The sequence below is a fragment of the Hyla sarda genome, chromosome 4, assembly GCF_029499605.1.
Source record: "Hyla sarda isolate aHylSar1 chromosome 4, aHylSar1.hap1, whole genome shotgun sequence".
Classification (NCBI taxonomy): domain Eukaryota; kingdom Metazoa; phylum Chordata; class Amphibia; order Anura; family Hylidae; genus Hyla; species Hyla sarda.
This window is the reverse complement of record NC_079192.1, coordinates 407,359,982-407,376,384: the sequence shown is the minus strand read 5'-3', so window position 1 is coordinate 407,376,384 and position 16,403 is coordinate 407,359,982. Positions and strand designations below refer to the sequence as shown.

The 16,403-nt window shown below is 42.7% G+C and overlaps 1 protein-coding gene across 5 annotated transcripts in view; it reads left to right on the top strand.

The window, feature by feature from the left end:
* DENND2A (DENN domain containing 2A) overlaps positions 1-16,403 on the top strand; it is a 150,402-nt gene that overhangs the window by 65,266 nt on the left and 68,733 nt on the right. For all 5 annotated transcript variants that reach the window (XM_056517576.1, XM_056517575.1, XM_056517580.1 and 2 more), the window contains exons 3-4: positions 9,058-10,161; positions 15,498-15,622. In XM_056517576.1, coding sequence (XP_056373551.1) covers positions 9,058-10,161; positions 15,498-15,622 — 1,229 coding nt within the window. The remainder of the gene's footprint in view (positions 1-9,057; positions 10,162-15,497; positions 15,623-16,403) is intronic.

Sequence of the window (16,403 nt, the reverse complement as noted above, 5' to 3'; positions counted from 1 at the left end):
AATTTTCTAATGAAAGCAATTGCAAAACCTATTGACTTTGCATGCTTTACAACATATCAAAAGTTTTTGTATCTGACTGTGCCCATCTAAGTTGCCGAAACACATATGTTAGCTGTAGGCCATACATGCATTTGACAGCCATCTGTCCCAATCCCCCCATACACGAGTACGTTCATCTCAGCCGAGCATGCATGTGTTTTGAATAAGTATAGAGTGAAAAGCCATAGATACTTCTAGTGATCTCAAGGACTACATGATTCTACACCTACCTTTTGGGGAAGAGTCGTTGCTCTCCTATACACATTTAAAGGGGTACACCACTGGAAAACATTTTTCTTTTTTTTTTTATCAACTGGTGCCAGAAAGTTAAACAGATTTGTAATTTACTTCTATTAAAAAATCTCAACCCTTCCAGTACTTATCAGCTGCAGTATGTTCCACAGGAAGTTATTTTCTTTTAGAATTTCCTTTCTGTCTGACCACAGTGCTCTCTGCTGACACCTCTGTCCATTTTTAGGAACTGTCCAGAGCAGGATAGGTGGATAGGTTTGCTATGGGGATTTGCTCGTGTAACGGACCGTTTCAGCAGACAAGGGGTTAAAATCCGTTTAGGCGATAATCCCCTTTTCACAGACAGGCACAGCTACTGTAAAATCACCAAAACTCACAAATTGGATATAAGTGAATGCATCAAACTCCCGAACTGCATACAAGGGAATAAGGTAGCACTCCAAACTCCCGAACTGGAACCTCACGAATAGCTGCTAGCAGACGAACAGGAAAAGCTCCCAAGCGGCTTACACTCCTGGCAGTCAGTCCCTATCAGCATACAGTGAATCCCCCCCCAAGAACGAGACAAGGCTCCGTGTTGAGGGTCAAGCAGTGGTCTGACTTTAATGGGGCTACCTGCCCGGTATTTATGCAGGTCTCCACCAGGTGGACACTCCTAGGGGACCTGATGGAAGACTGTAGAACATAGTGGACAGTAGCCAATCGCAGTGGCTTCAACATAAGCCCTTCCCACTTTACCCATACCTCCCTCCTCTCTATCCCCCAGACAACTGGGAAGAAATCCAATTATCTCCCAGGACGAAGAAATCCAATTACCTCCCAGGACGAAGAAATCCAATTATCTCCCAGGACGAAGAAATCCAATTATCTCCCAGGACGAAGAAATCCAATTTTCTCCCAGGGATAGAGGCAGACTCCATTGAACACATGGTTGCGAAAAAAACATAAAACTACACAATGCCACAATTACTACATAAAACATATACATGCATCATATCCCCAGATAGCTTCGGTCAGACCATTATCAAATAGTGGTCAGACCACACACATATAGTTCAATTGCCATGGAGCTAAAGTCTTTCCCATAGTCTTTCATTATATGAATGGGCTTCATGGCATAGCTATCTGGGGTATCACCGCTCACAAAGGGCAAGTACCGAATGACCCCACTGTATTTAAAGGGCCAGAATGAGTGACATACACTCTGGTATGGCTGAATACTGTTTTTTTAAAGGGCCCAATACTCCCAGGGCCATAGTCCAAAGGCAGCAGGCGGGCAACCAGGCTTCTCCAACGCAATGTGGCGAGATTGGTCTCGTCACATCTCGTACTCTGGACAGTTCCTGACATGGACAGAGGTGTCAGCAGAGAGCACTGTGGTCAGACAGAAAGGAAATTCACAAAAGAAAAGAACTTCCTGTGGAGCATACAGCATCTGATATGTACTGGAAGGGTTAAGATTTTTAGATCTTTAACTTTCCGGCACCAGTTGATTAAAGGGGTACTCCGCTGCTCGGCGTTTGGAGCAAACTGTTCCGAACGCTGGAGCCGGCGGCGGGAGCTTGTGACGTCATAGCCCTGCCCCCTCATGATGTCATGCCCCACCCCCTCAATGCAAGTCTATGGGAGGGGGGGTGACGCCCCCTCCCATAGACTTGCATTGAGGGGGTGGGGCGTGACGTCATGAGGGGACAGGGCTATGACATCACAAGCTCCAGCGTTCGGAACAGTTTGTTCCAAATGCTGAGCAGCAGAGTACCCCTTTAAAAAAAATATGTTTTCCAGCGGAGTACCCCTTTAGAGGACCCCCGATTCCCGTAAAAAATCCTCAGGTTCGTCTGATACATATCTAATGTGCGTGGCCAGCTTTACAGCAAGCAGAGATCTTGAAGAAGGTTCGGAACTAGAACACAAAGTATATTGCAAAGCTGCATAAATATCTATTAAATCATAGTTACGTTTTCCTCCTTCAAGGCAGGGGTTCTACTTTATGAGTGGGCCATGTATAAAGCCCCCAATGAATTGTACCGTAAACCCTGTATAGTACTCCGGCTGTCGGGGTATGGCAGCGCCTTGTTACGGTGACATGTGGACTGACTATAATGTGAACAGGCTCAGTCTTGTCTGTGGCATTTTCAGGTGCGGTAGGGAGAATATTAAGTGGTAAAACCGGAGGAATCGCCAGCCGAGCCATGTGTTCGGGCAGGAGCCATGTGTTCGGGCAGGAGCCATGTGTTCGGGCGCAATACAGGGAATTCCTGATCATTTATTGCGGAATCACTTAGACCTTGTTCACACTAGGAAATTCCCTGAGGATTCCACCTTGCAGCACTCTCCAATTGACTTCAATGGGTTTTCCTCTGCCGTGTTCTTTCAGCATGAGAATTATTGACGAGGATCTGAATTCCGGTGAACACTCCGCTCAATCCACCAGTAAAATCCAATGGGACTTTAAAGGGGTAATCCAGGAAAAAAAAAAATTTTTATATATCAACTGGCTCCAGAAAGTTAAACAGATTTGTAAATTGCTTCTATTAAAAAATCTTAATCCTTTCAGTACTTATGAGCTGCTGAAGTTGAGTTGTTCTTTTCTGTCTAAGTGCTCTCTGATGACACCTGTCTTGGGAACCGCCCAGTTTAGAAGAAAATCCCCATAGCAAACCTCTTCTACTCTGTGCAGTTCCAGAGACAAGCAGAGATGTCAGCAGAGAGCACTGTTGTCCAGACAGAAGAGAACAACTCAACTTAAGCAGCTGATAATTATTAAAAGGATTAAGATTTTTTTATCAGCTGCTTAAGTTCAGTTGTTCTGTTCTGTCTGGACAACAGTGCTCTCTGCTGACATCTCTGCTTGTCTCGGGAACTAGTAGAGTAGAAGAGGTTTGCTATGGGGATTTGCTTCTAAACTGGGCGGTTCCCGAGACAGGTGTCATCAGAGAGCACTTAGACAGAAAAGAACAACTCAACTTCATCAGCTCATAAGTACTCAAAGGATTAAGATTTTTTAATAGAAGTAATTTACAAATCTGTTTAACTTTCTGGAACCAGTTGATTTATAATTTTTTATTTTTTTTTCCCTGGATAACCCCTTTAAATTACAGCATTTATTTACAAAGCAGATTGCGTTGTAAATAAGCGCAGATGTCACGTAATTTCTGCTCCATTTACCATTTAGCAAAAATGAAAAATTTTCCCTGCTGAATCTCCTCAGTGTGAACATGTGCCCATAGACTTTAATAGAATTCAATTGTCCCATTCACACCGCAGAATTTCCGCAGAAATGGCCCATTCCACTAAATTTAAAGACCAGGCTTTTATTTGGCGGAATTCTGCTGCGGAATCCCATTAAAGTCAATGGGGCTTTGAATTTCTGTGGAATTCTGTATTGAGAACACAGAGTTCCGCTGAAATTTGGGCAGTATTGTGGAAATTCCTCCATAAATTTTGCGGAATTTCCACCTTGGAAACAGGGGCAGACATTTCCCAAATAGCATGTTCTGCCGGCACTAGGACCGCTCGGAAATGCACAGTCTCGATAGGCAGCAATGCACTTCCGAGCGGATTCCGCTGAAAGGATTGACATGTCAAATTTTTTGGCAAAGGTCAGAATTTAGATTTCCGCCCAGATGTTTTGGGTGCAGAAATTCTACAGTGTGCACAGGACAGCAAAATATCATTGAAAACAATGGGACTGTGCTGCATCAGAAATGCCGTGTGGAATCTTTCTGCCGGATTCCGCTTGGTAATTCCATTGTGCAAATATGGCTTAAGAGCGCATTCACACTACGGAATTTCCAAGTGTAATTCCGCTTAGAAATTATGCTTGGAGATTTCCAGTGCAGCAGCAGCAGAAAAATCCGCAGGAAATATGACCACGTGAACTTACCCTTAAGCGATGTTCACATGGCGAAATTTCCCTTCTTCTGCTGAGATTCTGTTCTGCCGAGCTGGCAGCTGATTTTTTTAGCAATTTTGCAGAATGTGCTTGGAATTTGTGCTGACTCTGCCATGAAAGTTAACTTCAAGTAGAAGAATTTCCGAACAGAAATTCCGCGGTGTGAAAAAACCCACATAGGCTACATTCACAGGGCGGAATGTCCAAGCTGAATCCGTTGGAATATTCCGCTCGGAAATTCAGCAAAATTTATTGCACATTATCTGTATTGGGATTCCGCTTTCACACAGCGGACATTTCACCGTGGAAATTCCGCATTCCAAATTCCGCTAAATTTAAAGACCTGTCTTTCAAATTTTGTGGAATTCCTTTCACAGCCCCATTGAAGTTAAAAGGGGTACTCCACTGGCCAGCGTTTGTAACAAAATGTTGCGAATGCTGTTTTCGCATTGCGGGGGTCGGCCACGCCCCTCGTGATGTCACGGCTATACCCCCTCAATGTAAATCAATAGGAGGGGGCAAGTCCCATAGACTTGCATTGAGGGTGCGTGGCCGTGACGTCATGAGGACAGTTAAACAGATTTGTAAATTACTTGTATTAAAAAATCTGTACCCTTCCAGTACTTTTTAGCAGCTGTATGCTACAGAGGAAATGTTTTTCTTTTTAATTTCTTTTTTGTCCACAGTGCTCTCTGCGGACACCTCTGTCCGTGTCAGGAACTGTCCAGCGCAGCATATGTTAGCAATGGGTATTTTCTCCTGCTCTGGACAATTCCTGATACGGCCATCAGGTGTCAGCAGAGAGCACTGTGGACAAGACAAAAAAGAAATTAAAAAAGAAAAAAATTTCCTCTGTAGCATACAGCTGCTAAAAAGTACTGGAAGGGTAAAGATTTTTTAATAGAAGTCATTTACAAACCTGTTTAACTTTCTGGCACCAGTTGATTTAAAAAAAAAAAAAAAAAAAAAAAGTTTTCCTCCGGAGTACCCCTTTAAAGGTATGTGCACATGGCGGAATGTCTGTGCTGAATGAATTCCATCGGAATATTCTGCACAAACATACCGCTGCAGCAGAGTCCCTTTGATTTCAATGGGACTCTGCTGCACTGCGCACGTGGTGTAACTTCCACGCCAGATGTTTTTTGTAGTGGAAATCCTGATTCTGGTGTCCGCAGAAAGCATGGACACAAAGGGGGGGGGGGGGGATATCCAAAGAATTTAGCGCCACTTTTTTTTGTGCTTCAACTGCCCCACATTTACTTAAAATGTAGCGCACACTATTAGCGCCACATATTCAGATATTTAGCACCTGAAAATGAGGCGCAGTTAACACTCTTTGCGGTGCAAAATAAAGAGCCCTAATAATGCAAGTCTTTGAATTACCCCCAAAGTTCCGATGGTCCTAGTGCCCGCTGGAACTTTCGAATGTGCGGAATGTCCACCCGTGTTTTCTGGTCGGACATTCCGCACATTTTTCTAACCACGTGAGCTTACTCTTTGGCTACATTCACATTACGGAATATCCGAGCAGAGAAATTCCACTAGGAAATTCGGGTGCAGCAGCCTCCCTTTGTTTTTAACAGGATTCTGTTGCACCGCGCACACTGCAGAATTTCCATGGCAGAAATTCAAATGCCGGACCCTGCCAAAAGAATTGACATGTCCATTCTTTCTGCAGAGCCGAATTCAGAATCCACGTCGGGATTTCCGTTGCGGAACCCCTGCTGTGTATTGAAGTCAATGAGATTGTGCTGCAAGGCAGAACTTGCGCGGAACTGTATTGCCAAGTGTAGTGTTTCTCAACCAGTGTGTCTCCAGCTGTTGCAAAACTACAAATCCTAGCATGCCCGGACAGCCTTCGGCTGTCCGGGCATGCTGGGAGTTGTAGTTTTGCAACAGCTGGAGGCACACTGGTTAGGAAACACTATACTAGTATGTGCCAGTGACGTATAGATCACACGCCGTTCACCCATTGTCATCCCGTTCCCCCCCCCATCCTCCACCCCTGTTGCGACTTGAGATTTCTCGGCCAAGTCGGGTTTTTTCGCTTTTTTTTGTTTTCCATTGAATTTGGAGTCAGGAGATGTGAACGTCTATAGCGGCGGTTTCTTCAGCGCTGACAGTCTGCTGACTCACGCGCATATTAAGGATCGGATCTGCTGCCGACGCGTTTTGTGTTTTCTTTCTTTTTCTCGGTTTCCTCTGCTCGACCGGACCGCAGGAAGTGATAAAAAGAAGGGGGATGTTTATGGAGTTCATTAACCCTTTCAAAGACTATTAATAGACTCCATTCGAATTTGAAGAAACTATATGGAGGGACTTAACAAGTGTGGGCCCTTAAAAGTATATTATTGTAGTCAACCATACAGTAACATTTGCTAATACCTCCGGGCTGTTACCCTCAATTTTTTTGTTATGGTAGATAGAGTCTATCTGTATAGGGTTAAGCTGGCCATGCACATTGGATGAATGTGGGATCGGTGGGACTGGCCGATGAGAGATTTTATATTTTTTTATATATAATATATATATATATATATATATATATATATATATATATATATGTATGTATAAAAGGTATAACAAGATACTGCAACAGTTTTTTGATTTGTGTGTGTGTGTATATATATATATATATATACACACACACACATGCTGCGGAATCTGTAGGCGCTATATAAATAAATAATATATATATATATATATATATATATATATATATATATATATATATATATATATATATACACATACACACACACTTTCCCTACTTAGAACACATGCACACTTGGACAAGTTAAAGGGGTACTCCACTTGGAAACAATTATTTTTTTAATCAACTGATGACAGAAAGTTAATCTTTCTAGTACTTATCAGCTGTTTTATGCTCCACAAGTTCTTTTCTATTTGAATTTCCTTTCTGTCTGACCACAGTGCTCTCTACTGACACCTCTGTCCAGAGCAGAAGGGTTTGCTCCTACTCTGGACAGTTCCTAAAATGGACAGAGGTGTTAGCAGAGAGCAGTGTGGTCAGACAGACCACAGGAAATTCAAAAATAAAAGAACTTCCTGTGGAGGATACAGAACCTTATAAGTACTGGAAGGATTAAGATTACAAATCTGTTTAACTTTCTGGTACCAGTTGATTAAAAAAAAAAAAAGTTTGGCAGTGGGGTACTCCTTTAAGCGTGCATGTGTATAGGAATAACTGTTGGCTGAACAAGCACTCAGCCAATGGCTATTCATTTTGTATGCCCAGGCTTAATCTGAGCAGGGCCTATAGTCTCCACCCGCCTTGTTTCGAAACCCCTTTCCCAGCCCATATACTTGTACAAATCCTCTTATTGGCTTTCAGTTCCATGGGCTATACTTAAACATGGATAGGGATCATACAGGAATTAAAATCATGGCTGCTTCTGAAAATAGCACTACAACGGTCCACGGGTTGTGTGGCATTACAATTTGGCCCCATTCATCAAGCTACAATACTAGACAACCCATAGACAGCTTATATTCATATAGATACGTTTCTATAGTAAGGTGGCTCCTACAATTTATTAGCTAGATATAAAAAGTCAACGTTCTACTGGTATGAGACAACTTCATCAAGTCGTCTCGAGTCCGATGTCCTTCATTGAATTCATCTTCATACAAGACCACCACAGCGTTGTCGCCATTTGGAATACTACACACAACCCATGGACAGGTATGGCACTGTTTTTGGAATACAGTAGTCATATTCCAATTTTATAAGTACACTATACCAGAAATGCTTAAAACATGTAAATATAGATAGTAGAGACATGGCCTCCAGTACATAGTACCCACTGGACTTTCTTCCTTCTACAATTAGGGCTGGTGTGGAGCAGCGGTCATGTCATAAACTATACCCAAAAGAACTGCAAAGAGTCAATAACTATAAATCCACTACTAAAATGAAAATATGCTAACTATGAGGTCTGGATATGAGACAGTCAAATGTTACTGTATCCCCAGGGTGGGTTGACCTTGGGTCCAGCAAAAACATCTCATCTGGTACTATAGAAAGTTCAGCGGGAACATAACATATATGCTACCACAACACAACCAGTATAGGAGTTGGTGACATTATGGCCATGACACTTGGACCACCTGTGATCTTCAAATAAACCAAACATAGAGCACCTTTTGACCAGATCTGGATATTGTGGCCATAATAAAAAATTTAGCCAAGTAAAACTAGTGCTTTGGTATAAAAAGTCTATTGTTGGTTACCCAGAGCTAAGATGCCCACCAGGGCTAGGGTTTTGTTTCTAATAATCCAAACTAAGACCACCATAAAGCATAGTGATCTTTGATTGGTCCACTTGACCCGTGTTGCCGTGGGGGGCGTGGGCTATACTACAAAAATTTGCCATATCACTGGATAAGTGAATCCAGTTTCATAAAAGGGGATCCATTGTTGGTTATCCGGAACCAAGAAGCCCATCAAAGTTAGAAGTGTTCTTTTGGACTAGGTGTTGGATTAGCTTTGGATCTGTTCCTATAAAAGGTTGCTCCAACAATTGTTAGACTGACTGGATATAAGAAGCCAACATTTTACTGTCATATTGATATATGAGACAATTTCATCAAGTTGTCTCAAGTTCGATGTCCTTCATTGAACCCATCTTCATACTTGACCACCATAGCGTTGTCTCCGTAGGACTATTGCCTAAGGAATCTGTGTTTTATGGAGTGTGACATAGGTAATTATTCCCCATCATTGTCCCTTAAAGACCTATTTAATGACGTTATTAGACTTCTCAGTGATCCCGAAAGAATTGACTTAAGTTACCTGAAATTTTTTTACTTTAATGACAGTATAATTAGCTTGTGTTTTGTCTCACCAGGGTGACGCCTGTTGGTAAAGAAAACTCTGGGACTTGGAAAAAACTTGAACTTCCTCAGCTTCACTTGAGTGTAAAAAGTCAACCTGTAAATAAAATTGACTCTGTAAAATTTATTCAAGACATTCATCTGGGGAACAGTCCTCTGAAAGGTCTGGAGAACCAGCCAAGAAGTAAAGACTCGAAAGGTATACGGCAGAACATGCTCAGCAACAAAATGACCATCAATGACCCAATGATGGAGATTAACATCAAAGACCCAGGACTTATACTTAAGAAACAGTTATCGAATACCAAGTCTTACCCGTCACCCCAAAAGATTACACTGAAGAAAACCTCCAGCATCAAAGATAAGATTTCTGAATGGGAGGGTAAACGTGAGACGCAGTCCCCGGTTCTAAGCAGGAAGGAGTCCGTACAAGTGAAGAGACAGGATTCTTTTGGTACTACTTTTGGAGATACGAATGTGGATGATGTCAAGAACCGTCAGAAAGGAAGCTTCAAAAGGATGTTCAGCTGGGAAATGGACAATAAGGACTCTGAACGAAAAGACTCTATAAAACTAGAGAAAAAAACTGAGAAGGAGTCTAACCTAAGTGTGGAAAGCAAGGAGCAAGTAAGTGCCAAGAAGGACCAGGCAACGGTGCTGAGCCAAGTCAAAAAGTTTGAGCGTTCATTGAAGGATGGTCCAGTGGAGGGGCTGCCACAGTTGCCAGGAACCTATTATTCACCACAGTTTTTGTTGGATTCTGAGAACCAGGAGAACAAACCGGGGTCCAAAACTAAATGGGGGTCGGATTCTGAGAACGCAGAGCCGATTTTTGGAACAGTGGGAGAGGGGAGAACATCTAGAAGGACCAGCAATGTGGACAATGTATATACAGAACCTGGGGCACCTGAGAAGACGTTACCAATCAACCCATTACCCAAACCAAGGAGGACTTTCCGACACGAAGGGGAGGTGGGTCCAGTTAGAACTGGTCTACGGAAAAGGGACTTACCTCCACTTCCTTGTATACCTCCACCTCCTTTACCCACATCTCCTCCACCGTCAGCTGTGAGCAGAAGACTTTGGAATAGCAAGCACAGAAATAACGGAGACCATAGGTATGTTGTTTTTACTGTTTTTTATAGGCCTATTGATGGAGGACACAAGAAGGAAGGATGGTTGAAGGCTTCTTATAGTTTCCTGTTCTACAGGGTCACAAAGAAGTGCATTGTTTGCTTTTATAAGCGTATTCTGTGTCCTAAGACAATCCTTCTAATTTTATTTTTAGAGAAATCTGATTAATACGACAAAAATAGATCCAGGGATGAATATCATAAATCCTGCCAGCCTCATTGGCCCTTCTGCCGGACAATCCCATATAAAATACTGTGCTTTTTATGTATTATAGCTTTTGCAGCCAAACTGTAAAGCCAACCATGTTGTGTGTCCAACAACTATCTCTCCTGACCCCCAATACTGAACATGCATGTGTCACAGAATGGACAGGGAGTGAAAGCCACTTCCAGACTTAAAGGGGTACTCCACTGCCCACTTGCATTGAGGGGGGCGTGGTGTGATGTCACAAAATGTTTCAAACACTGGGGCAGTGGAGTACCCCTTTAAGTGGCAGTGGGTTATCTACCTAAGAGCAAAAGGATCGGGCAATAAAATTCAACATGCCTGATCCTACTCTTCCCCCAACATCTGCATCTGGGATAGAGTCAAGAGGCCACCATACACCATAGATGCTCAGGCCGAGAAGGAGGAATGCAATTTGCCATGAGTCAGCCCAGGACTTAACGTTATCTTAATTTGCATTATTAATCAGATTTTTCTAAAAATATATTTAGGTTAGAGACGTCTTAAAAGGAGTTGACCTAAAAATTATCCATGTGATGAAAGTCTGATCGGTGGGAAATTGGGATCTCCACGTCTCCTGAGAATAGGAGAAAAAGGGTCAGAACCAGCATGAGCTGTAGGCAATGCCAGGAATGATACAAGACTTCATAGATCTTGGGGGTCATGGCAATCGGAAGTAAAATACCTGTTAATATGAGGGTGGGTATATAGGGGGCCGATATAAACATGAACGTCAATAGGGTATGGACTTAAAATTTTGGTCACCTGTTGATCTGGAAATCCTGATAATTCGGCACAGGCCAAATTATCATAACACAAACCTGATAGTCCAACTGGGGTTCTGGTAAATCCTAATAATAAATCTAAGATTATCATTCAGTTATGTATCTAGTCTCCAAGGAGCCATATTATTTACTATAGGTTTCCTATGACGTTAAAGGGGTACTCCGGTGAAAACCTTTTTTCTTTTAAATCAACTGGCTCCGGAAAGTTAAACAGATTTTTACATTACTTCTATTAAAAAATCTTAATCCTTCCTGTACTTATTAGCTGCTGAATACTACAGATTGGAAATTCTTTTCTTTTTGGAATGCTCGCTGATGACATCACGAGCACACTGCTCTCTGCTGACGTTATAATAATGAGTCTTTATTTATTGTTGTCCTTAGTGGGATTTGAACCCAAGGCCCCAGCACTGCAAGCAGTGCTAACCACTAAGCCACCATGCTGCCCTTAGCATACATCTGCTATGCACGGTTGCTAAAATGGACAGATATGTCAGCAGAGAGCACTGTGCTCGTGATGTCATCTGTGTTCCAAAAAGAAAGGAATTTCCTCTGTAGCATCCAGCAGCTAATAAGTACTGTAAGGATTAAGATTTTTTAATTGAAGTAATTTACAAATATGTTTAACTTTCTGGCACCAGTTGATTTAAAAGAAAAAATGTTTTCACTGGAGTACCCCTTTAATTTGGGTAGTCGCTGGGCTACAGAGATAATTAGATAAGAAAATAGACTAAGACAATATATATATATATATATATATATATATATATATATATATAATGTTTATATGAGAATAGACTAATATATAAAATAAGACATATATATGAGATTAGAATAATGCAGCACATTGAATTATCAGAATTCTACTATATAATATAGATTATTTCTATGTATACACGACCATTGAAGAGGATCACCTTCCTTCCAGACTAGGCAGAACATGGCAGATTATTGGGATTTTATGACATGAAGTTTTATTACTGGTTTATATATTTCTTATGTGACTCAGGTTTCTAAATTGAGCTCCTAATATGATTCTTGCCCTAAATCTGCATGTGGGTGAGGCCCAAAATCTGGGATTTTAATTGCTGTTCCGGTAATATAATTTACATAGCAATTGGCATTACAATGAGAAAAGTGTTCAGATGACAATTGGGGTTTTCCAGAATATTACATTAAGGCCATTGACAGCTTTGAATATATATATAATATATAATATATACCGTATAAGCCGAGTTTTTCAGCACAATTTTTCGTGCTGAAACCCCCCCCCCCCCCCCCCTCGGCTTATAGTCGAGTGAACTCTCAGCCTGTCAATCCCTTCTCAGTGGTCTTCAACCTGCGGACCTCCAGATGTTGAAAAACTACAACTCCCAGCATGCCCGGACAGCCATCGGCTGTCCGGGCATGCTGGGAGTTGTAGTTTTGAAACCTCTGGAGGTCCGCAGGTTGAAGACCACTGCGGCCTTCGTCATCATCCAGACCCCCCCCCCCCCCTTTAGTTTTCTACTCACCTTCCCTCGGTGGGAAGGAAGGGTGAGCTGGTCCGAGCCATCTATGGTGCCGGGACCGTCCGGTGGGGAGGGTTAGTTGTTCTGGGCTGTCCATTTTCACCAGGGGGCCCTCTTCTCCGCGCTCCGGGTCTGCCCTGGACTAGTGACGTTGCATTGATGACGACGCACAGGGACGCTGATGGGGGTCTGGATGATGACGGGTATCTGGATGATGACATGGGGGGATGATGTATTTCCCACCCTAGGCTTATAGTCGAGTCAATAACTTTTCCTGGGTTTTTGGGGTGAAATTAGGGGCCTCGGCTTATATTCGGGTCGGCTTATACTCGAGTATATACGGTATGTATATGTATATATATATATATATATATATATATATATATATGTAAAGTTTTTTTTTTTAATTGTAGTAATAGTTAGTACAAAATAAAAACATTTTTCCCATAGGGTATTGCTTAAAATTTTACTCTGTTTCTCTTCTGCATTCTGTATGTTCTTACATATAGTTCTGGTGGCTCTGTCTCCTTCAGGGTGAAAACCATCCGAGAAGCTGCCTGACATCTAAGTCTTCAGCCCTTATTTCTCCTTTCCTGAACAATCTTCCAAGCTGATTAGCACCATATTAAAGGTCAATTTCTACCAGGTCATAAGATCATTTATGAGAGAAGAGATAAGGGCTGGAGGCTGAGCCGTCAGGCAGCTCCTCTGATGGATTTCATCATGAAAAACTTTACTCAGGGTGAAATCCATCAAAGGAGCTGCCTGACAGCTCAGCCTCCAGCCCTTATTTCTCCTCTCCTGAACGATCCTCTAAACCAATGTTTTCCAACCAGTGTGCCTCCAGCTGTTGCAAAACCACAACTTACAGCTTGCCCTCACAGCCAAAAGCTGTCTGGGCATGCCGCGAGCTGTAGTCGTACAAAAGCTGGAGGCACACTGGTTGGGACACACTGCTCGAAGTTGATTCATGATCATATTAAAGGGGTACTCCGGTGGAAATGTTTATTTATTTATTTATTTATTTTTTTTTAATCAACTGGTGCCAGAAAGTTAAACAGCTTTGTTAATTACTTCTTTTTAAAAATCTTAGTCCTTCCAGTACTTATTAGCTGCTGAACACTATTGTGGAAATTCTTTTCTCTTTGGAACACAGAGCTCTCTGCTGACATCACGAGCACAGTGCTCTCTGCTGACATCTCTGTCCATTATAGGAACTGTCCAGAGCAGCATATGTTTGCTAGGGGTATTTTCTCCTACTCTGGGCAGTTCTTAAAATGGACAGAGATGTCAGCAGAGAGCACTGTGCTTGTGATGTCAGCAGAGAGCTCTGTGTTCCAAAAAGAAAAGAATTTCCTCTGTAGTATTCAGCAGCTAATTAGTACTGGAAGGATTAAGATTTTTTTAATAGAAGTAATTTACAAATCTGTTTAACTTTCTGGCACCAGTTGATTTAAAAAAAATAAAATAAAGGTTTTCCACCGGAGTACCCCTTTAAAGGTCAACTACTATCCGGTCATCAATTATCTTTGAAGATTGTTCAGGAGGAAAGAGATAAGGACTGGAGAATGAGCCATCAGGCATCTTCTCTTATGGATTTCCCTATAAATGAGACAGAGATCTCTTGCACTGTGCAGAAAAACATAGCAAAAGTTTGTAACAAAAAATGAACTATGGTAAAAAAAAAGTTTTTTTTTTGCACTGTAAGTAAAATGCAGTAAAGAATTTAATTCAAAAACACATCTGCTTTCTTCTGAAAACAGTGCCCTATCTGTCCACAGGTTGTGTGTGGATAGGGTATAGGGTCCCAGAGGTCAGACCCCCTTGCGTTCAGTCACCTATCCCCTGTCCTTCAGATGGATGAACCTCTCACCCATGGGTCATACAATGCATTACATTAAAGGGGTTCTCCACTACTATAAATTATAGGCGTCTGACCACAAAACCTGACACCCCTCCGGCTATCTCCATAATGGGTTCCCGTCTCTCCATGTGCATGGTGCAATATTTCGGCTCTATGCACCATCTATGGGAGCACAGGAGATACCAGAGTACAACGCTTATGTATTTCCGGCTCTCCCATAGAGAGTGCATGAAACGCGTGCCAGCACGTCACACCAAAGGTTCAGTGGTAGGAGTAGTGCTCACATCAATCACGCAGGAAAGATGGATACTTGTCAGCTCCAGTCGGAAGGAGAGGAGCATATCCGGGATTATTAATCAAGAAGGCGATTTTTACTTCACGCGTTTCGAGTAGTGATAGTCCACTCTTCGTCAGGTCTCGTTCTGAAGATCGCGAGAGGTCCCAGGGGTCAGACCAACTTTAATGGAATGCATTGTGTGACCCATGGGGGGGGTCCATTCATCCGGAACAGCAGTGATCAGCAGAATAAAAGGGCAGCGGCACTAACTTGTCGCTATATCAGATATGGCCGTATAGAAGGGGGGCGGAGATAGACCCATATTTATAGAACCGGAGGATGGAAGATCATATGTATGTATATATGTATATATATGTATATATATATATATATATATATATATATGATCATAATAAAAACAGACCAGCTTAGCCATTTGATCTCATGGTTAGGATGAACTGTGTTGACTTCTCCTTTAAGATTCTCACAGATTTCGGAGCCAATTTTCTGAAGAAATCTCTTATCATTTGGAGCCAGTTCTTCTTCTTCTTCTTTTTTTTTCTGCTACGTTTTCCCTTCCTGGTTCACACTGTTCACACACGCTGTCCTCTTATCGGGCGTCACATCTCCTAACTCCATCTCCGTCTCCTTTTACCAGGAAGTCATACGAATTCGAGGACCTTCTGCAGTCGTCTGAGAACGGCCGAGTAGACTGGTACGCGCAGACTAAGTTGGCCCTGACTCGCACTTTATCCGAGGAAAACGTCTACGAAGACATCTTGGGTAAGGACTGGTGGCTTTTTTTTAGCACTTTTAGTGGAGGTACTTAAAAGGGGAAGTACCTATTTTTAAGGGTTACTCCGTCCACAGACATCTTGCGCCCTCGTCCCACCCCCTCCCATAGACATGAATGGAAGAGGTTGCGGTGTGGCGTTACGAGGGGGCGTGAGGTCCCACTGGGACCTCACGCCCCCTCGTAACGCCACACCGCACCTCCCGCGACCAGACATCTTGTCCCCTATTGTTTGGATAGGGGATAAAATGTCCAAGGGGTGGAGTACCCCTTTAATTATCAAGGTATTAACCCCTTAAAGGGTTGTCTAGGAATAGAAAACCAGAACTAATTTCTTCCCAAAAACAGCGCCATCCTTGTCTTCTGGTTGTGTGCAATATTGCAGCTCAGTTCCTATGAAATGAATAAAGATAAGTTGTAATCCTACACACAAACTGTGGACAGGGGTGGCACTTTTTTGGAAGCAACCCTTTTAACTGGGACTCTGAGAGCAGGTGTAGGCATATCAGTGACCGCATCCAACTTTCAGAAAAAAAAATGCCTGTATGTTAAAGGGGTACTCCGGCGCTAAGACATCTTATCCCCTATCCAAAGGATAGGGGATAAGATGCCTGATCGCGGGGGTCCCGCCGCTGGGGACCCCAGTGATCTTGCGCGCAGCACCCCGTTCTAATCAGTCCCCCTCAATGCAAGCCTATGGGAAGGGGCGTGACAGCCATAGGCTTGCATTGAGGGGCGGAGCGTGATGTCACACGGGGGCGGAGCATGATG